The 27,099-nt window shown below is 48.7% G+C and overlaps 1 protein-coding gene and 1 long non-coding RNA gene across 4 annotated transcripts in view; one reads left to right on the top strand and one right to left on the bottom strand.

The window, feature by feature from the left end:
- The window catches only part of PRIMA1 (proline rich membrane anchor 1), a 63,741-nt gene extending 50,102 nt beyond the window's left edge, over positions 1 to 13,639 (bottom strand). Inside the window, exons 1-3 of one of the 2 annotated variants that reach the window (XM_077123418.1) lie at positions 13,581 to 13,639; positions 12,867 to 12,990; positions 6,120 to 6,255 (exon numbers count right to left, since the gene is read on the bottom strand). In XM_077123418.1, the coding sequence (XP_076979533.1) occupies positions 6,120 to 6,255; positions 12,867 to 12,959 (229 nt within the window). In that variant the 5' untranslated portion in view covers positions 12,960 to 12,990; positions 13,581 to 13,639. Of the gene's footprint in view, positions 1 to 6,119; positions 6,256 to 12,866; positions 12,991 to 13,352; positions 13,424 to 13,580 lie in introns of those variants that run through there. The other variant, XM_077123419.1, reaches the window with a different exon arrangement.
- LOC143652145 (uncharacterized) lies at positions 3,312 to 13,205 on the top strand. Of its 2 annotated transcripts, none has more exons than XR_013160438.1 (3): positions 3,312 to 5,778; positions 5,935 to 6,103; positions 11,346 to 13,205. It is a non-coding gene; the product is annotated as an uncharacterized LOC143652145 (long non-coding RNA). The 2 variants fall into 2 exon arrangements; XR_013160439.1 differs by having other exon boundaries at positions 3,312 to 3,639; positions 3,937 to 6,103.
- Positions 13,640 to 27,099: the final 13,460 nt, after the last annotated feature.

Raw genomic sequence — 27,099 nt, forward strand, 5'->3', positions numbered from 1 at the left:
AACCCCCTGAGAGGTGATAATACAGTTGGGTTAGCTTTTCACACATGAAGTTCTGGGGTGGTTAGAACCAGAGCAGGGGTCAGTACAACCTTTGCGCCATTCAGCAAAGGTTTTCCTGAAAAGGATATGTGAGCCAAGACCTGCAGGAACAGAGGTCCCAGGGGACCCTGGCCGACAGAAGAACTAGTATAATCAAAGGCCCCGGGACAGAGATGGAGCAAGGCCATTCAACAAAAAGAAAGGGAACCCCTGAGGGGCAGAGCTCAGCAGCACACACAGCCAGAAGTCAGATGGCCTTGAATTACCTTCCCTCCTTGCTTGCTGGGCAGCCTGCACCAAGTAACTCACCGTCTCTGAGCCCAGCTTCCTCATAGGAAGGTACAGCTTCCTCATGCAAAGGGGTGTTTGAGGATGAAAGGAAAGGAGGAAAGCAGAGCTTCTACCTCAATTCTGAGAACTCAGTATTGGTTTCCTCCTAGTTTTCTGGGCATAGAAAAAGCAATCTAAAACTTCCATAGTCCCATTTCTTTCTCTGTTAAAATCTGGCCCTTAGCACAGAGAAGGGTAATCAGGTAACCCGTTCCTAGCTCCACCACTGCTGTGTGACCTACAGGGAGTCACTTAATACAATCTACACCAGTGCTTTCAACTCCTTAAAGACAGGCTCTATGGAAATGGGACTCACGCCTCTGTTCTGCCACAGCTACTTTTGGACTGATGAGCCTGGGGGGCAGGTTTCCCCGAGGGGTGGGGGGTGCATGTACACATCTTCCATGGCCTCAGCCATGTGAGTCACAGGTGGGAACCGGTGGGGCCGGCCCTGACATGTGCAAAGCAAGCCCAGGCCCTGCGCTCCAGTGCCTGCCGTGGCCTTTGCCGTCAGGCCGGTGAGCAGGTGAGCGCGGCTAGACATTGGCCAAGGTTCGCCCACACCCACACCTTCCAGAAACACCTTCATCCGAGGGACCCCACTCAAAGGCTCAGAAACCTGACAAGGGCTCCCAAGGAAAGGACATGGGTGGAACTGTCTGAAAACCTTCAGTAATTATTGAAGACTTAGAGAAGCGTCCACACTTCCTTACGTTTCTAAACTGACATTCCCTGATCTGGCCTAAACAATTTCCATTCCCAGCTAGTGACCCATTATTATTAGCAGCAGCCATTCAATGCATATGATTGGGTTCCAGTGTCTGCTCCTTTCCCCTGGCCGACATAATTCCCTGTCTTCACAGCAACCCTTCCTCAGGTACGTAACACGAAGCCCACATTACAGATGAGGAAACTGAAGCTCTGAGAGGGAGGTGACATACCTGGGGAAGTTTGGCCCCACAGCCCCTTGACCTGTCATTCTCTAGGGCCCAAGGCCAGTAGCATCAGAGGAATGTATTAGGGATGAGAATTCTCAGATCCCACCTACAGAATCAGGAATTCTAGGGGTGGGCCCAGCAACCCCTCCAGGCGATTCTCATGCACACTTGAGTTTGAGAACCTCGGGTCTGGTGCCCTCCACCACCACCACCACAAGGGCTCACAGCTTGCAAAAGTTTACAGAAGTGCAGCTGCCCGGGCAGACGACCCCTTAGCCTGAGGGTGGCAGCTGTAGACAGAGGTTGAAAAGCCAGGGACAGAAAGAGGAGCTGCTGTTCAAGAACCCTTGCCCCCCCAGAGCCCCTTTCTGTCCCCCTTCCAGCACTGTGCTTGGGGGCCAGCTGTCCCCTGGGAGGTGCCACACTGCAGAGGAATGCCTGGCTGAGCTGTCCCTGGGAGCAAAGAATTTCCAGATGGTGTTTGTGCGAGCTGATTGTCTTGAAAGTTTCATGGTAAAACAAAACAAACCCACCAAAAGCAAACATCATTTTAAAAAAATTTTTTTTAATATGTCACCTTTGTCAGAAAAAGGGTTGCCCAGCTATGGGGTGGCAGACCATCTCAGTTTTCCCAGGATCGAGGGATTTTCCAAGTTGTGAGACCCTCAGGACTAAAACCAGGAGAATATAGGGCACATGGGGCAAGCTGGTCGCCCTGGGCAGCAGGGCAGTAGGAGGATTCTGTTTAGGTGAAAAGGGACGCCTCACCATTCCAGCAAATCTGCCACTTTCACAGGACACCATCTGCGGGAAGGAAACACCAGCAGAGGCCACCTCCCCCTGCCCCTGCCCTTGCCAGGTAGGTGAACATGTGTAAATGTTTCTTTCTCCCCCTCTTTTTTTCTTCTATCCTGGACACATGCATGGCGGCCCACACCCTCACAGATGCAGTTCCCTCGGGGGTAGGAGGAGTTGGGGGGGTCCCCTGCCTCATCCACGGGCCCCTAGTCCTGGGCCTTTGCTTTGGCCACTCCTCCCTGGCCTGTCCAGCCTCCCTTCACTGCTGCCCAGCCAAGGTCCACCCAGGGATTCCTTCCCGCCTCCCTAGATCCTCTCTCCACACCCCACGCCTCCCTTTTGGAGTCATGTCCCCTTCTTAATATCGCTTTTTTTATTCCCCAGGCCTAGCACAGGCTGCTCTTTCACAGAACTGTTTTCTCACAGTGATTAGCAGCAATGGAACCCGGGCCAGATTTCAAAAGCAACGTGAACCCTCAGTCCTCAAATCAACCCAGGGGGCAAGCAGGGTCCTCAATCTATTTTACAGGAGAAACTGAGGCTTCGGTCAACAGCCTCTCTTGACGCCATAAAGAGAAAGTGGCAGAGTCAGGCACCCCCTGGGTGGGGGGGAAGTTGGCCTCTCACCCCGACTCCTTGATTTTTACATTGCAAGGCCCCTGCTGCCTGGGACAATCCCCCATGCATCTCCACAGCCTTCCAGTGAGCCTAAGTCACGGCTGGCGAGGTCAGTGCAAACTTGCAGAATGCTTGAGGAGTCTGGGCCTTCGGGTGTGGCTCACTCCCTGGGGATTATAAAACAGGCATTCTGCATTTCAAAACTAGTAGAAGTCGTGGACGCTGCTAAAGCTCTGCCTGCCACATTTGGCACCGCCTGTGTGCAGGGTCCTGACTAGAACCAAGGGAACAAATGGTTCACATTCCCTCCAGTGGCCTGCTGTGGCTCCAGCCCCCAGGCCTGCCAGGGTTGATGGCCCCAATTGCCGTGCTCCCTGCCCAGCCTCCATGCCCTGAATTTCCTTTAGGGAACATCATTCCCTTGCGCTCAGTCCATCCGCTTCAGGTGGGACCTGAGGCTTCTCCACACCCCAATTCAGGGGTAGTCATGTGGCCCAGGCCGGACCAATCAGCACCTTCCATATTGGAGACCACCACGATTGGTCCAAGGATGACCATGTGACCCAAGCTGGTCCAATGACAGCCAGCTGCAGGATTGTGGTTGGAGTACTGGGAAAGTGAAGCCACTCCTTAGGGAACCTGGGTGGAACCACAGAGCCTGGAGCCGCGGGGGCTGGGCCAGCCTCACAGAAACAACATCCCAGTTGAAATCAGAAGAGAGCAGAGAAATAGAGACAGAAAGAGACAGAGACCCCAAACCATCACCACTTGAGACCATGGATTCAGCAGATTTGCTGCCAGAGTATCCTGTTTCACAAGCCAAAAAACAAACACCTCCCCCCCTCACTTTTTTTGTACTGCTTAAGCCACTTCAAGATGGATTTCTGTTACTCGTAACTGGACAGGTCCTGTCAAGGTATCACATGACACTCTCCTGCTCAGAAGCACCTCAGACCCAAAGATCAACCTGAGGCCCCCACGCCTCACCCTCCCTGGGCAGTCCCGGCCCTTCTCCCCCGTCACCACGTCCACAGCCAGGCTTTAGGCCGTCGTGGGTGGCCTGGATTACCTCAAGAGTCTCCTGCTTGACTCCAGCCTAGTAACTCATCCCCAGCCCACCTTCCACCCTGACCCGAAAACTGATCTTTCTGAAGTACACGATTGGGGGGGGAGGGGGATGTTACTTAACACCTGCTCAACACCTTCCTTCTAGGCCCATCTCTGCCTGCTGCAGAGTTTCCTAAAGGATGGGTGCACATCCTGGAAGTTAAGGGAGAAGATTCTGGATGGGACATGGATACAGCCCTCAAAACCTTCAAAATTAGGCCCTTTGAATTCGCTCACAAACCTTCTGATTACTTCATGGAGAAAGTCTCAGCATGGTACTTCTATGGCTTGACTCCTCTCTGTCACTTAGTACTCTCACTTTTAAGCAAAAAGAGAGATGTCCTCAAGCTCAGAACCTTCCACAGCAAGTTTAAAATTTAAAACACTGGTTTGTTTTCACTGCCTTTGTTTTTGTAGTAACATTCCACTTATGGCAAGTGATACTGGTTTTACATTGACAGTAGTTACGTAGTTTTCTTTGAAAACCAATTTGTATAAACACGAAAGTGAGTTTTTAAAAGTTAGTCTAAGGGGGCGGGCCATGGTGGCTCAGCAGGCAGAGTTCTCGCCTGCCATGCCAGAGACCCACGGTCCATTCCCAGTGCCTGTCCATGTGAAAAAAAAAAAAAAGTGAGTCTATTCAAAGAAAAATAAAGCCATCAACTGTACAGGTACTTGGAGAAGGAGAATGACGTTTGGCCACAGGATGAAGTGTGATCTCCTCAGCCAAACACACAGGGCCCTATATAGTCTGCCCCACCATTCCTCAAAGCCTGTCCTTGAGCTTCTCATTCTTTAAACCCATTTAAGGTCAATGTTACTAGGTACTGTGGCTGGAGATTTGCCCAACTACTTGGGGATTTCCATTGCACTTGAAGAACAGTTTCTGTGCTCTCTCAGGCCATGCTTTATGGGATGCTGACAGTAGGGTCTTCCCTGTGAGGTTGAGAGATCCCAGAAAACCAGAATGTTCCTTCTTCTCTACATCTCCAGCATCTGGCACAAAGGCTGAGTAATGAGATGAACTGAAGGGACCCATCAGATACAAGCACACTTGGAGCCAGCATAGGCCAGGAGTGCAAAGAAGGTCCAAAGGAAGGGAAGTGAGTGACCTCTGGGGTGGGAGCCTGAGGCCGGGCCCCACAGGACCTGCCTGGGGATTTCCCCAGGACAGAGAAGGCCAAGGAACATCCTGGAATACAAAGATTCTCTGGAGACAGGGGCCTGGAGCAGAAGACAGTTAGGCCTGGGTTCTCAACTTTAACATACATTTGAATCACCTCAGGATTTGTAATGACAATTTGCACGCTCCATCCCACCGAATCTGACTCGGTGGGTTTGAAGCAGGACACCCGAAAACAAATGGTTCAGGCCTGGCAGGTAGTTCAAGGGCAGCACTTGGAGAAGCACTGGACTGCAGGGAGTCAAGGTAGGAGCCTAGCAGACAGAGTGCAGAGATTCACAGTAACTGCAAAGAGCCGTGCGGAACCGCGCATCACTGACTGGATACCCAGAGAACAGAAACATCACCTCCCAGAGAACAAGCCATGTCAAGGTTATTTCAAATACGCCCCAAATAATTCAACAGAGATGTGTTTAATGAGGTAGATCCAGACATGATCATGGGCATTCTACAGGCTGCAACTTGGGTGATCAATCTAAAATGTATAATCTCATTTTGAAATCCTTATCAAGTAGCAGTTGGAAGCAGGGAACTTAACTGGTTCACGGACAGGGTGAGACCATTTCTGTCTAAAGAAGCTCTTCTTTATTTGGATGACCAGGCAATCAAATTGTACCAAGAGCATCCAAGGCAAACAAGGCAGAGGGAGGTTTTAGCAAAATTAGCTGCAAATGGCCAAAAAGCCTCTGTAACTTTGCTTACAGTCTCGACTCCAGTTCTGCACTAACTGCCTCCATAAAGATGAATTAGAATTGAAAAATAAAGGTGTGTGCCTGAGGAGGGGTATTTAAAGCCAGTGCCCAGTGGCTGCCCCCTTTTAAATGTCCGCCCTTCAGAACAATCCAGGCAGAGCCACTCATCAAATGGAGATTGACTTTTATCTGATTATCCGATGGAGAAACATCCTTTTCCATCTCACAGGAACATTCTGCGGGGAAAGGCGTTTTGCAGACTGCAGGGGAAAGTTAGGCCTTGGCGTCCCTCCTGCTTGGCCAGTGGAAAATTACAAAGGAAGCAGGGCTGCCCTCTGCCTCACTCTCGTCGCTTCCTCCCCGGCCCAGGAAAACACAAAGCGAAACCCCCAAATGGAGTGAGTATTTACTTACGTGGGGAGGAGAGGAGTCTGGGAGGCGGCGGGGGCGGGGGTGGTGGGGGCAGCAGGGGAGGGGGCCGGCACTGGCAGATGTGTTGGCAGCTGTCGGTCACCTTGGAGCAGGACTTCTGGGGCTCACCCTGCGTCACCTGTGAACATGGCACACACGCCCAAGGAACACAGAAGACAGTGAGGCAACCGGGAGCCTAAAAGGGCCCACCCTACCCTCCCCCTCCCCCACCAGGTTGCAACTTTGAGTTTTTCCCTACAGACCAAGGTAAGAAGAATGGACAGGGAATTGGGGGTGGCTCAAAGGGGAAGACGCTGCAGGAGGCTGAGTTGGTGGGTTCAGAGATCAAGGTTTTATTTCCAGCTCTGCCAGGGACCAATCACCTAGATATTATGAGAGCTAGGCAAGCATTTAAACTAACTCATATCATCTCCCCCTCAAACAAAGGAGGGAACTGAGGACCCAGCAGCAGAAGGGCCTGAAGGAGTGGTCTTGCTGAAACATATGGACCAAACCACCCTACCCCACTCCCCAATGACCCCTGAATGTCAACGGGTCCCACAGCCCATAAGGCCCTGCTCAGAGTGTCCCAGACACTGTCTCCAGCCCCACCTCGTCCCATGCTCCCCCACCCTCCTTTCCGCTCTCACTGCCCTTCTTTCAGTTTCTGGACCTGGGCCACGTTCCCTCCCACTAGAGGCCTTGCATATGCTGTTCCTGTGTCTGGAATGTCCTCCTGCCCCTTCCCATTGGTCGGCCATTATTTGGCTCAGTGATCACCCCCTACCAGATACCTCTAACTTCCTGACCATGTCGTATCTCCTTTCCATGGACTTTCCCTACACCAGGCTCCATCTCTGGGGCAGAAATCTATATCTGGGTGATTGCCTGGTGCCCACCTGTCCTCATCACTGAACTGTAAGCTCAGGAACCGGGGGGGGGGTGGGCAAGCCTTTTTTGTTTTTCCCTTCATTCTGATAACCTAGTACTTAAGCAAATACCTAGCATTCGAAAACTATTTGAATGAATGAATGAATGAATGAGTGAATGAAGGAATTTTCAAAACTGGACCAGAATCTACACCTTTGTATCCCAGTCTAGTATTTGTTTTTGCAGCACTAAGTTTCTTCTCCTGCACATTGCGAAGGGGAGCAGAAGTAGATTGTGCCAGACCAGCGATTCTCAACCAGGCTGTACATTCAATCTTCTAGGAAGCTTTAAAAAAGTACCAGGGCCTGAGCCCCACCCATGACCAATTAAATCAGTTTCTACAGGTTGACCCTGGCACTAGGCATCTTGTTAAATCTCCCCAGGTTAAGTTTCTGATGTATAAGTAACATGAGAACCACTTGCAAGATTGACTACCAGCATCCCTCCCATAAGTCCTTGAATCCAGTGTTTTTGGCCTATCCCAGGGAACAAGTTGATTTAAAGGCACAAAGAGAAGAGCTGGTGGCCAACATCCCTGCCCACAGTTAATTTCCTAGGATGTTATCTCTGAGTGAAGAGAAACCCAGAAACCCCAATTACCCTGCAACTAGCCACGTGCCCCAGGCCTGGAAGAGAGAGCCTGGAGGGCTGGGATGCTCCCTTCACACTTGATGTGAACAGGCTTGTGTAATGGCCACAGGGAGGGCAACAGGAGGTGGACTGATTTACAGCCCTAAGTTAATAACTCCCAGGCCAGCAGGCTCCTAGCCACGTTTTTCTGTTCTTAAAGGACCAGTGACTGCATTTCAAACACTGGAAGGCAATCTTATCTCCTACAGGGAAGAGCATCTCCCCCAATGACTTTACAGAGATGATGCACTCCTGACATGCCAGTGGCAAATCCACTGGCTTCTCCACTGGGCAACAGTTTGATCTCCCATAGTTGTGCCTGTCCACTTCTGGGTTCTGACCTTCTCAGACCCTGGGGGTTGTTTGAAAGTTCCATTTTCCCAATGGCTGGCCTCTGAGATCACTTCTCCACTGAATTCAGAAAATGTGCAAACTTCAGGCAATGCCAATGCCAAAGCAATTACTTTCCCACTTTCTAAGGTGCAGTCTGTGCGAGAGAGTTCAAGAGGAGCATGATTGCCTAACCTGGCCTGACACAATGACCTATTTTCGTGAGAGGATATAAGGGCATAGATGTGTAAGAGTATTTAATGTGATGAAATTACACATGGGGTAATTGGGGCCAAGTTTCAAGGCTGAAGAAGGAAGTGAAGGAGTGCATAGCATTTAAAAAAATCTACAGTCTCCCATGTAAAAGCCCCACTTAAATGAGAGCCATGACAACTGGTTTACCAACTGGTATCACAGAAGTTGCAGGTCTGGTCTAGGTGTCCTTCTCCCTGGGAGAAGGAGAGGCCCTCACAAGAGTTTCCTGGTAGTTTGATCCAGGGCAAGCTCTTGGCTGCTGAGCCCATTCGGTTGCACAGTTGATTATTTGGACCCTTTATCCACCTGCAGGCTTCTATTCCTTCTTACAACCCAATACTTGCCTTCTTGGGAAAATCATCCTGAACCCCACATGTCCCCTGCCCTGAGCTGCTGCTTCAGTTTGTAAACAATTCCCTTTTTAGCTCTTTCCCCAATGTATTGTGATGTCTCACACAATAAATCAAGAGCATCTTGGAGGGTAGGTGAGGACATATGTGCCTTATTAACCTGAGCAGGTAGAATTCCTGAGCCCTTAGTAGGTGTCAGGCATGAAACATATGCTCTCATCTCATCATGAGAATAACTCAAGGTGGCAGAGGGCCTGGTGTTCCATTGGAGCTTGATGAAAAGGTGTTTTGGGGGATAGATCTGCACATGAGTGGAGAATGTGGGATCCATGCTGTTCCTCAACTCTGGTTCTGCTCATTGCTGGTATTGTATTGACACCAGTGAAGAGGCAACCTCAGTTATTGAGAGCTCATCTCATCTCCCCACTTGGTTGGTTTATACCTTGGGGTGTCCTACAGGAAGAAACTTGCCCCCTGAAGTCACCTGCTCCTAAGCTGGCTTGACCAAGAAGGAGCAGAGGCCCAGCAAGGTCAATGACTTGCCTAAAGCCCACAGAACAAGAACTGGTCTCATTGTTACTTCCAGAGACCACTTCTTGTTCCAGTTTTGCCATCGTCTTGCCTTTCCACTCCTGCTCTGCAGCATTCTCATGGGGCCAGGTTCCAATAAATTCTGTAGTCACAGAGAGTGAACCGAGACACAGGTAGGCCAGCAGGACTGGTACCTGTCACTGAGTCTTGGGGACATGGTGCCCTTGTGCCAGTTCCCAGCATCAGTACCGCCTTCTTCAACCACTGTCCCACTCCTGGCCAAACAGTGCAGCTTTATGCTCTCCAGCTCACCTGATCTTGTGAATGCTGCCTCTTAAATGGTCCTTAAATCCATGCATTTCTCCCCATCTCCACTGCCATCACTGTTAAGTGGACCACCACCATATCTCCCTGGGCAGCATTTGCTACTCATCTAGGGTTTCCAGATAAAATACAAAACACCCATTTGATCTGAATTTCAGATAAACAACAATTTTAGCAGGCCCAAATAATGTACGGGATATAGTTATATTTTAAAAATTAGTCATCTATCTGAAATTCAAATTTAATTGGATGTCCTGTGTTTGTATTTGCTCAATCTGGCAACCCTACCTTGACCAACTTCTTTGCCCCTTGCCTTGCCCTATCTCCCCCCACTACATCCACCTTTTGTACTAGTGCCAGAGTGCACTAAGATGCCAATCTGAGATAACGCTGTCTCTGGCATAAAACCCACAGCGGTCCCTGTAGCCCTCAGGATCAAGTACAAATTACAAGATGCTATATTAGTGGCTTACAACGATGATCTTACCGGGTGCTTCCCTGCCGTGGGTTACCCAAATGCCCCACTCTCTCTTCCAGCCCCGGGCTATTCCCTCTGCATGAACACTTCACCCTTGCTTCCCATCCTGACTCCTCACCCTCCCTATCTCAGCTTAATCACTGCATCTGCAGCAGTCTCTCCCCAGCCAGGTCTCATCTCCTCGATCTTTGCTCCCATTGAGCTCTCTTGCCCATAATTACTTGTTTAATTATCTCTCCACTGCCAGACTAGCAACCCCATGAGGCCCAAAGGGATCACTAAGTCCCTTGCATTTAACACAGAGACTAACATACAGAAAGTGCCTAATAAATTCTGCTAAATAAATGAGCAAAGCTATAGTGGAGGGCTCAGCCTCCCCTGGGTCTGTGTTAGCCACAGCCCAGCACCCAGAGACCCAAATTCCCAGATCAGTGCCCTTCTACCAGATGAGTGCTTTCAGAGGGCGCCACAAAGATGATGGCTTCCGACATCTTTTATGGAGACAGGCCAGCACCACAGGAGCTTGATGAGACACACTCCTGTCACACCTAATAAATTTGCCAGCCTGTCATCCTCTTTGCTTGCAAAAGAAGGAGTTATCTGGAAGTGAACTTAGAAGAACCCTAAATTACAAAAGCTCAAAAGCTCAAATATGTTAAAGGAAAAAGGGGAAGTGGGGCTAAGAAATGTCCCCCCACCAACCCTTCTTGCAATTTAAATGTCCCCTGACTTTAATTATTAATTTCTCATCATCCAGGCAGCAACCAGGGACTTTGGGTTGAAACCTGGTGTTCTGAAGGACCACAGGTCTCTTGCCTCACCAATTACCCCGTTAATTATAGGAATTCATTGGAGCGGCCCCACCCTCCCAATGTTTACCACTTCTGGGGATTCTCCTGGCAAAATACTCATTAAAGCACAGACAGCTCTCAGTTCTTTTTCTGTATTAGAGAAATTCCTATGACATGACACATTTCTCCTTCCGTCCACTTAAAGAGAAACATATGGCTTCGTGCACTGCTACATTCCCCTGGTTTCAGTTCTTTTGCTTAAAGACCAGATCTATTCATTCCAAAGCCCTTTTCGCTATCATTTGTAGATTAATTTTTCTGGAGCCCGAAGCCAAGATTTTACCCAGTCTACTGATCCGCAGGATTCCTTTTCTAATTGATTTTCATGAAAATTGATTTGTATTGAATAAGAGCATCTGAAATCTTCTCTCATGCACACACACAAACACAAAAATTGCTTGTGTAAGGACACTAAGAAAAAAAAGCTGAGCTGATTTCACATAATTATCTCTTTGCCGAGGGTGGGTATTGGGTGCTACTTCAATCTTGCTAGTTCATGCAGTAGAATTTGTCTGGGGGGCTGACAAGATCATGTTATTCTCCATACTAGCTGAAAAACTCTTATGGAAGAGAGAAAGCTGCAAAGAAAGGAATATTGAAAAAAACGAACAAACAGGTGAACTCGGCGTGTGAGATTCAGCTCAAAGTTGAACAAGGGAAGCCAGTCCCAACCCACGGAAGTGTTTAGAAGTGACAAAATTCTGATTTCTGAGGCGGCACAGCTGAGTTTAATAACTGCTGTTTCACACATTAAACAAAGCTGTCAATTCCCAAAGGAAAACAATTGTGAGTGAGACAGAGGCAAGCCAGAGAAGACAGGAGAAGATGGGGACTGGAGCCTGGAGCTGGGGGCAGGCGTGTGCATTGGCCACCTGGCCCTTAGACTGACATGCTTGTTCCAGTGTCAGAGTCCCTGGCTCTCTCCAAGTGTCGCCAGACTCCACCCCCACCCTACCCCCACCCCCCGAGGAGGCCAGATGGAGCTGGTCTCCAGCTAGCCCTATCACTTGCGATGGCTCACAGGCCACACTAGACTGGCAAGCCGTCTTGCCCCATTCCCCCTTCTTTGGACTGGACCCCCTACTCAGGGCAACCATCTGAACAGTCAGTCCCCAACCCCCAAGATGCCACCAGAAGAACACGAAGAGTGCATCGTTCAATGCCTGAAATAGTGGAAATGTTCTCCAGAGCCTGCTGAACCACTAACAGTTCAAAGACGTCTAAACATACTGTGTAGTAATCAGAGTACCTGGCAAGCTGTTACTGTTACTAACAATGGGCAGACAGCTACCATTTAGTATTTATTACGATCCACTAAATCTCACTACACTGAGATCTCGTCAGATGGAATAGCACAGCAAAAAAGAAGAAACCGAGGCTTAGAGAGGTTAAGTTTGTGCAATGTTCCTCAGCTGGTCAGGGTTCAAATATCAGGGCTGACACCCAAGTGCACCCATGTTATCAGTGACAGTGAACATTCTGGGAGGTATGTGGGACCATTCTGTCTAACTGTCTTTCTGACCCTCGGAGCTGGTGCTGCCTTGCTTCGGCCCTGTGGTTAGGAGATCAAGAGCCAGGGATTCCATCCTCAGGCAATCCTTCTAGATGGCAAGCTCCTTCTCACACTCCCAAGTGGCCTCATAATCGGTCCACACCCCCCAGCCACTGCTCACAACAGACAGCCCTCTCCAACACTGAAGACCAATTTAAGGCTAACTTGAAGTTCACCAGTGGTTAAAGAATGTACATTTCTGGGACTTCTGTTTTAACTTTGTGTAAGCTCTGAGGTCTCTTTCCCCACATTTCTGAGAGTGTTTAAGCCCCTTTCAGTTCTGAGAGCCAGTCCTGCCAGCCTTAGCCACCCCAGAAGCCTTTCCCTCTCCCTCTTTCTCATCTCTCCAGGGTCAGGAATGTGGGTCCCTTAGCATCCTTTCTTTTCCTGAAGTCTCCAGAGGACCAATCAGAGGGGTCACTGCAGGAAGCCAGTGACAGTGGGAGTGAAGTGACACCTAACTCCCACCACCCGGACCGCCACCCTCTGGGGAGGTCTTCCAGCCGGGCCTCAGCTCACCTGCACGAAACCCCAGAGTGGGTGGAGGGCGCAGTGCAGCAACAGGGAGGGCCAGCAGCAGCCACGGCGCAGCACCAGGTCTCGGAGGAGCATCTCGACCCCGGGCGCCAGCTCGCGGGGTCAACTGTCAAAGGAGTAAGACTTGGGTCAGGAAAGCGGCCGCGTGGGCACCATCGATGTCCAGCACCCTCAGACGTACCAGCCCATACCGGGCGAGTATGCCCCTGCACACTGGGGCACGCTCTTAAACCAAGCCGGCACCTTCACTTAAGCCTACACACCCGCTGACCCTGCATGCACACCCCCAGAACCCTGCGTGCACACCTTGACTCCGTGCACACCCCCAGAAACAGCCAAGCACACGAGCGCCGTGCACACCCACAGAAACAGCCTTGCACAGCTCACTCCTACTGTAAGCACCCTTCAAGCTCAGCGGGCACCACTCGCCCGGCGTGTACACCCACAGAACAAGTCGTGCATACCCACCGACTGCTGCCTGCACACTCGCTGACCCTGCGTGCACACCACCACGAAATCACATGCTGCGTGCACCCCCTCTGCCCGGCCGGTACTCACTGCGCACACTGCAACATTGTACCTCCGCCCCCTTTGCCCTCGCGCACCCGAGCACCGGCCTCCCGCCCGGGGGCGTCGGCTTCCCCCCGCCCTCCACGCCTCCACCTCCTCCTGCACCCCACCAGTGCCTTACGCCACCTTGCCTGGCGGCGGCCCCAGCCAAACCCTCGGCGCAGAGAAAAGAGGTCCGTGCTCCCCCCGCCGTAGCTCTGTTTGCGAGCCGCCGGACAGCCCCATTTAAAGCAAGCCGCTTCCCCAGTCCCCCGCCCTCTAGGCGGGGCCTCGGTCCTCACCCTGGCGGCTGCGCGGGTGCCTGGGGGCTTCACATGCCGGGGAAGAGCGCCGGGCACTGGAGCAAAAGTTTGCGCGCGGCTTGGGCCTCCGGGGCGGCGGAGCTCGGGAGCGGCGCGCTCGCACGGAGCGCAGGGCGCGGTGGCTCCGGGCTGAGTCTGGCCGCGCGCGGGGCGGGAGGCGGCACCCGGAGCCAGGGGCCGGGGCCAGCTGCCGACGCGGAGGCAGAGGGCGGGGAAAGTCGCTTCCCAGCCGCCTGGAGCCGGCAGCGCGGAGCCCTTCCTGAGTCCGCGGCGGCTCCCCGCGCCTGCCGGGGTCCCCACCCTTCCCGATGGCGCCCCGCGGGTGCCCGGGGCGCGGGGGTGCCCAAGATCTCCACGCTTGTCACGCTGGCTCTCAGGAGGCGGCGGCGAGAGGCTCCGGCCCGAAGCGCTCGCTAGGGCAGCAGGGCCGCGGGCGGAGGCGAAATAAATAATGCACGAAAAAGGAAAACAGACGTGAGTCGAGCCAGGGCCTCGCCCGCCTCCCGCCCGGGGCTGCGCTCCCACCCGCGCTCCCTGCCACCGCCGCCAGCGCCGCTGCAGTGATTCCTGGTCTCCATCTAGCGAGGCTATTGTGTATTAGGCGCTTAATAATTTATTTATTCACCCAGGAGAATGTGGACTTCCAGCCCCACGGACTCTTGCTCCTTGTTCGTCCTCCCCCCCAAGTTTCTCCAGGGGCGGTGGGAAAGGGGCAAGGAGTGATTTGAAGAGTCGCTCTTTTGCGCTCTCTTCCCGCAGATTCTCCCCCTCTGCTCACCTCGGCTCGGAAGGCCCCAGCAAGCTCTCTTGGGCGCCTGGCTGGAGGGTGCCGGTCGCCGCTCCCGGGGCCACGTGCTTTGTCCTCTTTCTAGCCCGAGACCTGTCCTGGACACAGCAGCATTGTGGAAGGCGTTACAGCCGTCCTTGGAAAGGGCCTCTCTACTACTGTTTTCCTCAATCATCTGCAAACTCCTCTGCCTGGGGCGAGATTATCAACAAGTCGCCGGGTTCGTGTGTTTTCTTCACACGAGCTGCCCCTGGCCTCTCCCGCAGTTTCAGAGCGCAGAGCTAAGGCTCTGCTCTGCGGGCGGAGGCATTTTGCACGTTCCTTGACGGACAGGCCCCTGAGGCCTGGACATATCTATTTTTAGGTTGGGTGAGAAAATCAGGGCTCAAAACGCCATAGCTCATACAGTGAAAAAACATTTACTGAGGACCTTTCCCCTCTCTATGATCACAGTTGTCACCCCTTGTCAGAGGCACACTGTGTAAAAACTGTTTGCTCTGCAAACCAACCTAAAGAAAAATCACTTAGAGACCTCCTCACTTTCAGGCCAGAGCTAAGCCCCAAGGCTCTTCCTCATATAAGCTCCACAGATCCTCAGTTGATATGTGTGTGAACGGGGCTCTGTCCCTTCCCTCCAAGAAAGGGGTTCTGGTCAAGGGGACAGATAATGAAGTCAGCCATTGCCATGACATTGTCCAATTGACATTGCACTGTCAGCTGTGGTGTGACAAAGATGGCTTGTGCTGTAATGGGAGACGGAATGAGTGGGGACAGGAGGGAGGGGAAAGACAAGGCTTCCATGAGATGGCATACTGGGGTGGGAGAGCATTTCAAACGTGGAGCCATTGGGCAAAGATGTGGGGACCTCTGTTCGTTTGTTGCATACATCATGTGTGCAAACACCTGCGAAGGGCCCACCAGAGCATTTGGAACTGGGCATAAGACAGTGGGCACCTTGGATATCATCCCTCTCCTTAAGGAATGTGTGGTAGGGGATTGAGGGATGGAAAGAAAATGACTAAGGCAGGAAACTCCATAGGGACTTTCACTAAACAGTTTGAAGCGGGAACTGAGGCACAGAACTGAGCCGCTTTTGGACCACTAAGGTCAAAATAACTGGGTATTTTATAACTTTTCTAGCCTAAGAGCAACACAACAACCTGTGAAGTTCATACACAGAGCTGTTTGCTGCTTTAAAGAGTTCTTTACAGCATATTTTAACTGAGGTCTCAGAATTCTGTGTGATCAATATAATGGCCCTGTTTCACAATTTCAGAGACATTGTGAATTACTGAGCATCACACAATGGGTCACCTGGGATTGAGAGTTATTAGCCCCAACTGGAGGTTCAGTACTCTTGGAGACCCTGCCCTGTGCATGCTGGAAAACCTGCATAATTCAATCAATATTTATTAGCCCCAACCTAAGCACAACCTGAGAATCAAATGGCCCCACACCCTCCTGGGCCCTCCTAACACCACATATTATCGCATCCTACCTTAGGGCAAGGGCCAGGCTCTGTCACCACCCCCATCCCATCCCCTCCCACCAATACCATAGCAGGACCTACGGAGGTGCTGTCTCCTCTCTCTCCTTCTGAACTTATATAGCAGACCACACCATGACACCTGGGACCTGCCTGGAGGGACCAAGTAACTTAATGTAGAAAAGCAGGGGAGTTAAAACCTATATAAGGTTTTTGACCAGTGAAAGACAAGAGATGGGAAAGACCCAGCTTATGGAACTTAGTGAGTCCATTTGGCAATGTCTTCTTCTGATGGGGCTAGCTCAATATAGCACAACCTTGTATTTGCTTTCCCTTCTTCCTTGCTTCACTTGCTTTTTCCTTTCATTTTTGTTGTCTTAGGATTGTATCCCTCAATAAAATATCAGTAAGCTAGCATTGCTTCAGGGCTGGGGAACCAGGGCTCAGATAATTGGTACCACCCTTGGCTCTAGAAAGCATCTTCAGGATGGGACGTTGGGGCTAGATAATTAAATTTCCCATCCAACTGAAAGTAATAGGGGCCTCGTTGCTGTGGTAAGCAGGGTCATACCTGACAAACAGTGACATTACAATTACTACAGCTTTCACCTGTGGCTCATGGAATGAGATGCAGGTGGAAAACTAGACTTTGGGAGAGATCAAGTGGCTCCTGCACTTCATCAGTGTAGAGAACGATAACCATAAGGATTGTGGGGTTAGTGGCTTCTTATGACAGTACCGGATATCTTACAAAAATGCGTGATAGGCTCAGGGCAGCCTCCTGCCAACTTTAGGGATGCTTTGTGAAATCTTTATGCACGCTCATATTTGACAACCACAAGACAGACTATCCTGAAAATCAGGCCCAAGATCTGATTGTCAGGGTGGCAGAGCTGAAAGGAGACCAAACAAACAGCCATGTAGGTGTCCTATACCCAAATCAGAGCTCTGACCACCAGTGGCATCTTTTCTTCCCTCTCATATCAGGTCCAACTATTACAAAAGGATGTGAACAACTTTGAACGATACATGGGGTGAATGACACATGGTACTGAGCCCTTTATGGACCTCCCTGCATTGGCTTTGCCTCATCTGCCTCCTCAGCCCATGGATGCTACTCCATGGAGGAGGCAGTCATTGCCACCATTGCCGCATCTCCTACCATCACTGGCTGTTCCAGCCCCCTAGTTTGAGAGCTCAGCTTCAACGTGGCCTCCATTATGCCCTCCTTGGCAGAGGTCAGAGCATCTGTGGGGCCAAGTCCAACCAGACCAGACTCATGGAGGTTGTGATTCCTACCACTAACCCCGTACTCAGATTAAACACCATTCCGTGAGGAGTAGAGTCTGGTTTCCTTATTAGATGCCAGTGGGGGCTGAGGAACGCAACCTGGAAGTGTGGGGGAGCTGACTCCCTGTGGGGTCGACTTTGATCACTGAGTGACAACAGGCTGGAAAAACTCTGCAGATAATTCTCCCTGTCTCCATCCATGGTTCCATCTGGCCTATTTAAATATATCTTGTGTGACTGAGCAACTGGCTGTGTTTCCTTGCAAAACTATGGCCAGCTCAGTAATGTCACCACATTTATTTGCTTTCCTTCCTTCTCTGCTTCTCTTCCTATTTTCCCTCACACTTTCTGTTCTGTTATTGCAGCTCCTAAAATGTGTCATTATATGAGCATTGCTTCAGGACCTCTTTTCCAGGGAACCCAGGCTAAGACAAATTTGTATGGGTTTTATGGGCTTTGTATGTGTGACCATGTGCATAAAATGAAGTGGCAACCCCTGGCAAGAAGTCTATTCTATGATCTGAAGCATGTGTATAACTGCAGACAATTGAAAGGTGTGGTACTTAGGGATCCAGAAGATTTTCCTCAAGCCTCTGTCTTTCTGTAAATATAGGCAAGTTTCAGGTAGGAAAAGCTTCCTGCTGGGCAGGAAGACTGCTTGATTCTCATTAACTCTGGGGTCTTTGGTAAGTTTCTTAAACCTGTAAGCCCAATTCCTTTCCCCAGTTTATCAGGGATGATAATAGTACTTAGATCATAGAGTTCTTGGAAGGATCAACTGAGATAATTCGCATAAATACCTAGCCTGGCACATACTATTTAAAAAAAAAAAACCATCTCTAATTATTCTAAGGATAGAAGGGCAAAAAGACCTGCCTTTTTGTTAGAGTGCTAATTGGCATCAAGGATCTTTTTTTAATAAAACACAAAGAAAACAATGGAAATGCTTTTGATGAGTGGAGGAGCCCTCATTATTGAACCATGAAATTATCCAGGCTAATTAGGTTGTGAAATGCTGCAAATAAACATTCAGTTATTTAAGAAGACATTGGTGTTGTCCAAATTGTTCACTGCCTCTGCTTGAATTAAATGTCACATTTGATAGGTTAGCTGCGAATGTGTCCAGAAAAGACATCTGTCCAGGATTGTTTAGGTGTGGGGGAAGGTCACACCAAGTGTCTTCTGTGATTTGCCCAAGACCTCACTTGTCTTCCAAGGTTTGTCCTACACCCCACGGTAATCAAATAGCTGGGCAGCACGATTTGCCTTCCCAAACTCTGAGTTAGCTCTTTCACCAAGAACACTTTGGTCCAAATCCCTTTGAAGCTGGATGTTTGGACATGGTGGGAATCAAGAAGAAGCCCATATTTTTAACTTTGTTTGAAACCATCCCAGTCTTCCCCGTCTCTCGCCTTCCTTTCTTAAACCCTGAGAAAAGACCAAAATTTTGGAGAAATTTATCAGAACTGGGCATGGTCAATAGCCGCAACAACCTAGCTCACTGTCATTTTCCTGTTTCACAGGAGAGTTCAATCAGATACCATCCAACATAACGTTCTGGTGGAACTGCTTGGCAGGCCACTACTTTGGTTGGGTTGGTCAAGTAAAACACCAGCCCAACTCCGTAAGCCAGCTTTATCTCTTCGATGCAGCTGAACACCGATATGTGCTAGGCCAAGCAGGAGACATGCAGATGCAAGAGATGGGTCATATTCCCTAAGATCTCACATTCTAATTGAGGGAGGGGAAACATGCATAACCCCTAAACTGCGAATAGGGGCATTTCTCTTCCCTGCTTTAAACTCTCCAAAGACTCCTTTACACAGCACACAAGCACTCCCCACTCAGGCCCAGCCCCCTCCTTCCTGGCTGGCTGTCTCATCACTCCCCTCTGTACTCAGTGCTTCTGGAGTTCCCCGCAGGTACTTTACTCTTTCACATTTCTTTGTCCTTGTTCATGCTGTTTCTTTAGCCTGGAATTCCTTCTTCTATTGTCAATTTGGTTTATTCCTACCCACTTCTTCCCTGATGTCCCTTCTCTCCACCTTCTAGGCTTCTCTGGGTGAGACTTCCCTCATACTGGACTGTCATTTTGTGCAGTTAGGGAGGCAGCAGGTCATGGAGTTGGTGGAAAGAGCTCTGTGCTGGTTTGAAACTCTTCTGTACCACAGACTAAAGACCATGTTCTTTCAGTCCTTACTTGTGGGGGCGGACCTATTGTGGGTGGGACCTTTTGATTAGGTTGTTTCCATGGAGATGTGACCCACCCAATTCGAAGTGGGTCTTAGTCCTTTTACTTGAGTCCTCTATGAAGAGAATAAAAGATAAGAAACAGAGAGAGACAGATAGAGAGAGCTGAGGGAGGAAACCAAATGAAGGATGCAGAGAGAGAAATGCCACAGAGATGCTAAGAGAAGACCTGCTGAGCACACAGATCTCAGAGAGATGTTCCCAGAGAAGCAAGCAAACCCACTGGAATCAGAAGCTGAGAGCAATGGAACCCAGGGGCAAAGGGCCAGCAAATGCCAGCCATATTCCTTCCCATGTGACAGAGGAATTCCGGATGCCATCGGCCTTTCTTCAGTGAAAGTAACTTCCTCTTGAGGCCTTAATCTGGACATTTTTATGGCCTTGGAACTGTAAATTTGTAACCTAGTAAATCCCCATTGAAATATCAACCTGTTGCATTCCTGCAGCTTTAGCAAACAGAAGCAAGCTCTAATTTTGGTGTCTTTTGAATCTCAGCTGAATTTAGAAAGTCCGCTTAAAATCTCTACACCTCAGTTTCCCTGATTGTCACTTTGCTGAACAGATATGGGGAATACTAGAAATAATGCATGTAAAGTTTTTGGCCCAGTGCCTTCATGGAACAAGTCTACATGGAAATCAGGTCCATTTTATCTAATATGGGTCTGTCTCCTCTACTAACTGTGAGCGCCTTGGGGGCAGAGACTCTGTTTTATTCATCTTTGAATTTAGGCATCTGGCAGTGCCCAGCACATAACAGGAGTTCTGTAAAGATTTGAGAATGCCTGATAAGGCATTATTAAATGGATAAGCCAAGTGCTGCAGGACCTATGGGGAAGTTTCTTCTCCTCTCTTAAACCTCACCTATGATCTCCTATGACTCTTCCTCTGGCCCCCTTGCTATTTCTCACATCTTCAGACCTGCCCCTGGCTGTTCCCTCTGCTGGAAAGAATCTTCCCCCAGATATCAGCAGGGCTCACTCTGTTACCTCTCTCATGTTTTGACTCACATGTCATTTTTTCAACATGACCCACTCTTACCATTCTAGTTACAATTTCAACCCACCCCACTGGCTCTCCCTTCTCCTTACTTTGCTTTCTATTTGTTTATTATATCCCTTGTTTATCAGGTGCCTCTCTTTGCTAGAAGGTAAGCTCCATGAGGGCAGGGGCTTGGGCTCTATTGTCCATTGCCTGGACCCGACCCTTTCAACATTCTGTGCTGCATTCCCTGTGCCCTGCTCATGTTTCAGCTGCAGTCAAGGTGAATGGGTCCTTGGGGGAGCGGAGGCACTGCCCATCCCTTTCAAGCTACTGCCTGCTGCAGCCTCTCTCAGCTTTTCTGCCTGGGAGCCCAGGAAGCCCACTTAGGAAGTACAACCCATAAGTGCAGAGAGTGGGGTAGGGGGTTGTTGATGCCTCCAGGGCAACCCAAACATGAAAGAACACATGCTCCTGTCCCCCTTTCTTTGCAGGGATTGTTCTTTTTTTTTTTTGCATGGGCAGGGACTGGGAATCGAACCCAGGTCTCCGGCATGGCAGGTGAAAACTCTGCCACTGAGCCACTGTCATACACCCTGCTAGTGTTGTTCTGAGACTCACCCTACATAACTCTTCCCAGCTCGCCTGTGGATTGAGGCCCGATTACCCACAGTAGGAACTGGCTCCATTTTGCAACCCAAACTGCTCTTCCTGCTCTGCCTTACTCTCCTAGCACCTCTTCCCCCCTGCCAATATTGCCTCTAAGATAGCCTCCAAATAAATCATCCACACCCGAGTCCTTATCTCATGCTCTGCTCTTGGGAGGACCCAAACTAAAAAACCACTACATTCCACCATGCTTGATCTGTGGTGACCCAGTACATATTTTTTTGATGAATGAATGAAAAGAGTGACAAAGTTTTCCATTTTGTGCCTGCCTTTATGATGACATGTTTGGGTGCCTTTTATCATGTGAAGAACTTGCTGAACTGTTTCTTCTTGTTTACAGTAGGATTTTCACTGAATGGCTTCTGCCTGGAAACTGACTGCTTTGAGCTTTGTAGATTTTTCAGGGAAGGAGGATTTTGCCATTTACTTTAGTCAGAAATGTCAGAAGCGTCTGGGAGGTGGAAGATCTGCTGCTCACATCAGGATTGACCAGCCCAGCCCCCTGCTATCCTTTATAACTTTCCAAAGAACACAGCTTCCTCACAGTATGACGTAAGAGGACATTTGGTCAGATAGTCCCTGAAACATGGTTGAGGCAACCCTTGCTCCTTTAGACACTCAACGTACATTTATTGAATGCAGATTATTGCAAAGCCTTGGGCATTGGGGATCAGAATTGCCTGAGACGGGGTCCCTGCCCTCCCACCAGGAGTTCCTGGTCTGTATCGTAAATATGGCGTGGGAAGGGCTGTGACCAAGGAAGCACAGGTTATGGACACATGAAAGAGCCTGGTGCCCTCAGCATCTTGGCATTGCCCTTTTTCATTTAAGTTGACCAAACTGTGGTTCTTTGCTCACTCTTAGCCATTGATACCTCCCTTCCTTTGCGCACACGGTTTCCTTTCCCTGGACTGAGTTCCATTCTGCCTTCCTAGCAAAAGCCTAGTCATACTATAAAGCTCAGTTCCCACCACCTTGCCCAGGAATAATCCTCTCATCTATCCCAACCCCCCAGCAAGGGAGTTCTGTCCTCCTCAGTGCTGTCTGTCCTCTGTGTTATGGGAACTGAAATTAGCTGCCCTTCTTACCTTCCAGTGTGATTATAAAAGTAATAAGCAGTGAGAAGTGGAGAGAAAGGGGCTCATGATTCAGGAGAAAAATACACGGACTCTGGTATCAGACAGAGCTGGGTTTGTATCCCAGCACTTCTATTTCCTGGCTGTGTGTTCTTGGATGAAGCTGGAGTGGGAGAGTACAGGAGATGCAGTTGCAGTGGGAAAGCCTCCCCATGGAGGCCCATTTGAGCCACGCTGACACTCAGAACATTCTGGGCCAGTGGGGAGGCAAGTGAGTCAAGTGCTGACTGGGAGCCTGGGCCTAAAATCACACTGTCTGGGTTTGAATAACAGCTTTTATCTAGCTGTATGATATGGGGGTGTATGATATGGGACAACTATTTAAACTCCCTGAGCCTCAGTTTCCTCATCTGTAAAGGGGAATAATGGTATTTATTTTTCCTGGGATGATCACAAGTGAACATAAATTGTGTAAACTCTAAAACAGCATGCAAATTCTAGACATGATCAGTGATGCCTAAAGAAGGTAAGTGACTTGTCTACAAGTTCACACTTTTGGCCTTTACTTCATTTTTAGAGCCTCTGAGTTTCAGAAAATTATTTACTGAATTTATGCATATTAAATCTAATTTTTTCTTGTATACTTTCTTGTATTCAGGGTCACATTTCATTATTTTTTCATGTGAGTATCCTATTATTGCAGCACCATTTGTTGAAATTTTTTTGTTTGTCTGTTTTGTTTTTTGTTTGTTTGTTTTGGGAAGCGCAGGGACCAGGAATCAAACTCAGGTCTCCTGCATGGCAGGCAAGAATTCTACCATTGAACTACCCTTGTACCCCCATTAAATTTAACTTTAAGTGCAATAAGGAAACTTACCATTTGAAGCCTATGCATTGGTTAGGATTAGGTTCAGCTAGGAATTGCAGAAATCCCAAATTAACAGGAATGTAAACATGGTAGGATTTTATTTCTCTCACAAGTAAAAGGAAGTCTGGGGCTGGTATGGTACTCCGCAAGGCAGGGCCCAGACTCCTTCTAGCTTATTGATCCCACCATCCTTAGAATGAATGTTTCTTTTCACCTCGTGATCCAAAGCTGCTTTAACTCCAGCCATCACATCCATATCCCAGCCAGCAGGAGAAAGGAAGACAGAAAGAAGAGTACATTCTTCCCTGTAAGAATGCTTTCTGCAAGTCCCAAATGACACTTTTGTTTGTCTCCTATTGGCCTCAACCTAATCACATGGCTGTGTGGAGGCTGGAAACACATTCCTTATTCAGGAAAATCATGCTCCCAGCTTAAAATCAGGGGTTCCATTACCAAGCAACAAGGAAAATATGAATATTGGGGAAAAACTAGATGACTAGCGATCTCTGTCATATCTTTTAATGATTTGCATTAAGGAGTTTCAGATGCTGGATTTCTTAAAGGGGAGTATTTTTTATCCCAGAGGACATTGGACAGGAAGTAATTAAACAACAACCCAAGAGGCAGTGTTGAAGAAGGGCTGCTTAATCATGTTATACATGAGACTCAGAATTATCCCTTTTTCTCCAACAATAGAAACTCTTTTTTTTTGGGGGGGGGGGGGGAGTCATACTCCAAGCAGAGCAAAAGTCTTACCTCCTTAGGAGAAGCTTGGAAATCCTTTCCTATTGACCCAAACTTTATGAGCAAGAAGAGAGAACAGCTTCAGGAACTCAGGTCAGAGAGGCAGGGGGCTGAGTGCCCCGAGGTGGCAGTTGACTAGGGCAGGGCACTGGGAGGGAAGCAAAGCCTTCATAGCAGCCAACCAGTGAAGACGCTGAGCTTTGACAGAGTGCTAAAGAGGGCTCTGAAGCAAGCAGCAGCCATCCCATGTTGGCAGAGTGGGTCCATCCAACTCAGGACATACACACTGTGCCCCTGAGGAGCCAGCATCCTTTTCTCACCTTATCTGTAATTCCTTTGTGGGTAGAACAGGACATTCCCAAATATGCTTTGGCATCTGTAATCATACCTAAGTGAGAAAGACTTAAAATAGCCCAGAGTAAATCATTCATTCCAAGTGCTTTTATCCAGAGACCCGTAGAATGTGTGGCTTCTACCAGACTGTTAGAAAGCTAGAGTAGGTAAACCAAGTAGTGACAATGGCTAGCATTTATTGAGTGTTTACAAAGCGTCAGGCTGTGTTTTGAGCATATCACAGAATTAACTCCTTAAATCCTCATGGCAACCTTACAGGGTAGCTCCTAGTATCATCACCATTTTATAGATCAGGAAACAGGCAAAGCGGTGAGGCAGAGATGTTGCATCAATGGCCCAGTATTTAACCTCTTGCTGTGTCCTCACCCTTTGCCATTTAACTTGGTCCTGCTCTCCCACTCTGACTGTGCACCCCTGTAGCCGTGTGTGAGCTGATACTTGTTGATAGGTGGGGTACAAACAGAAGCTTGAAGGTGCTTGTGTAGCTGGGTTAGCTTACTTTGGCTCCTCTGACTGTGCCACATGAAGAACATACCCGGACTGGCCTGATGAGAGGCACCTGGAGCACAGTCATCCTGGCCAAGACCACTCCAGATCTGCCATCAGCCAGCAGGACCTCAGGCCTGTAGGCAAGCCCAGCCAAGATCAGCAAAGCCACATAGCCAGTCTGCAACTGACTGCTGGCATGGGAGTGTCCAGATCAGTAAAACCCAGGCAGATGACCAGGATCCTGCAGATTCATGAGCTAAATAAGCACTTCTTGTTGGGTACCACTGGAGTTTTGCAGTATGATTGCGACAGTAGATAGCTAATTCAAGAGGTTATGTAACTTGCCAGCTAATCATTGATTGGTACAGATAGGATTTGAACCCAGGCAGTTTGATTGCAGGGCCCACACCCTTAGATACCATTCTAATCCAGGCGTCACTAACCTGTGGCCCACAGGCCCCATCTATCCCAGGCTGTGATTATTACAGATGAACATTTGCAATCAGTTTGTTGATTGGGGACACTAACTTCAAATCACAATTAAGCAAAATGCTAACCTATATAAAAAAAATCCCATTCTTCCAATTAGTACATCTGTATTACAAAATACTGTGTTCAATGATTCGATTATATTTTTAATTTTATCAATAATAATCTGTGGAAATGTGTTCTGTTTTGTTATGAAAGCATCTAGATCATTTCTTTGAGTTTGCCTCTTGGTGCAAAGCCTAAAATGTTTACTCTAAGGTCCTCATTGAACTAGTTTGCTGATCCCTGTTCTAAATGACAGATTCTGTATGATAGATTCAGAGGTATTGACCGAGAGGTTTAATCTTTGAGGTTGGTCATTCGTCTGCAGGAAATGGAAAGAATCAGGCTCAGAGCTTGAAAGGTCCCCAGAGTTCCTCCAATTCAACCTCCGAAGCAGAATAAGATCCACTCCTCTGGTCTCCCAGACTCAGGCTTCTTCTACTGCTTTCTGGAGAAATTTGTTTAAATTTAAATTAAAGCCGAATTTGTTTAAAGCTCTCTAAACCTCCTCCTTTTGTCCCATCTTCTGAGACTCTTGCTCATGTGAGGATGGAGGGTCACTGTTTCCCACCCCAGCTCTGCCCAAGCTCTCCAACATGAATTTGTGCTGTATGCCTCTATGATAAATTTTTTTTAATGAACATTTAAGGCGCTTTGTACTGGAGACTATGGAGAAATTCTCTCTTGAAGAATTTCACAATCTGGCCTCATTAGAAAGGAGAAATGGAATGGGAAAATTAAGGAGAAAACTCATTTCTTCCCTGAGTGTGTTAATGAGCTAAGCCACAGGAGGCCATGTGTAAGTCGGACTGCAAGCGACTGTAAATTAAATTTATTACGCACCAAGAGATTCTAATAAACATTACTTAAAAATAGCAACAGACAGTCATTCGTATTATATCATGTGAACTGGTTATGGTGACACTTTTTTTTTTTTTTTTTTTTTTAAAGGAAAGACAGAGAGAAGGAAGGAAGGATAGAAGGAAGGAAGGAAGGAAGAAAGGGAAACATTTTTAAACATTTTCTTGTTTTATTGTATTCTGTTTCTCCGTTTTTTGTTACATGGGCTGGGGCCGGGAATCGAACCGAGGTCCTCCGGCATAGCAGGCAAGCACTTTGCCCGCTGAGCCACCGCGGCCCGCCCTATGGTGACACTTTTGTGCCTCTGCTATTAATCAAAGTTACTTTGAGAGGCAGTTGGTAAATTCTTTTCAAGGTACTGGCACCTTCTGCTTAATTAAGATTATTCTGGAAAAGAGCAGGTGAGTCAAAAATAGTCTTACCGTGTCTATCACCACACCCTGGAGACTCTTGCTACTCATTAGGCTTTCCAAGAGGGATAAACCTGAAAGCAAATGTCACTTTCCTTAATAAAATTCCAGACCCTGGGAAGTTAGCAATTTCTTAATGGGAAGGAATTGTGGGGCCTCGCTGGGAGAAAGTCACCATTGCTTGGGGGGAGGGATAACCATTGCAACCCCTACTCCAGCCTCATGGAAGGGGGGTGCTAAAGCCTTTTACCCTCTGGCTCTAGTATGGACAAGGACTTTTCCCTTATGCTCTGGAACACCAGAGGGAATGTTCTAATAGTGTTCAGATTTATCTCTTGACAATACCAGATCTGAGCATTTAAGGATCTGATCATTTAAGGAGATTGGGAATTGGCAGTCTGATTTCCATAGGGCACCCTGAAGCTGGAAATTCCAATAAAGGTGATGGTGAGTTCCCCCAGGGAAACTGGCTGGCTGAAGTAGAGGCAGAAATTATTTCTGATATCTGAAATCCTCACCTGGCTTTAAAATCTCCAACTGATTGGAAAAG

Source organism: Tamandua tetradactyla, chromosome 12 (assembly GCF_023851605.1).
Source record: "Tamandua tetradactyla isolate mTamTet1 chromosome 12, mTamTet1.pri, whole genome shotgun sequence".
NCBI classification, from domain to species: domain Eukaryota; kingdom Metazoa; phylum Chordata; class Mammalia; order Pilosa; family Myrmecophagidae; genus Tamandua; species Tamandua tetradactyla.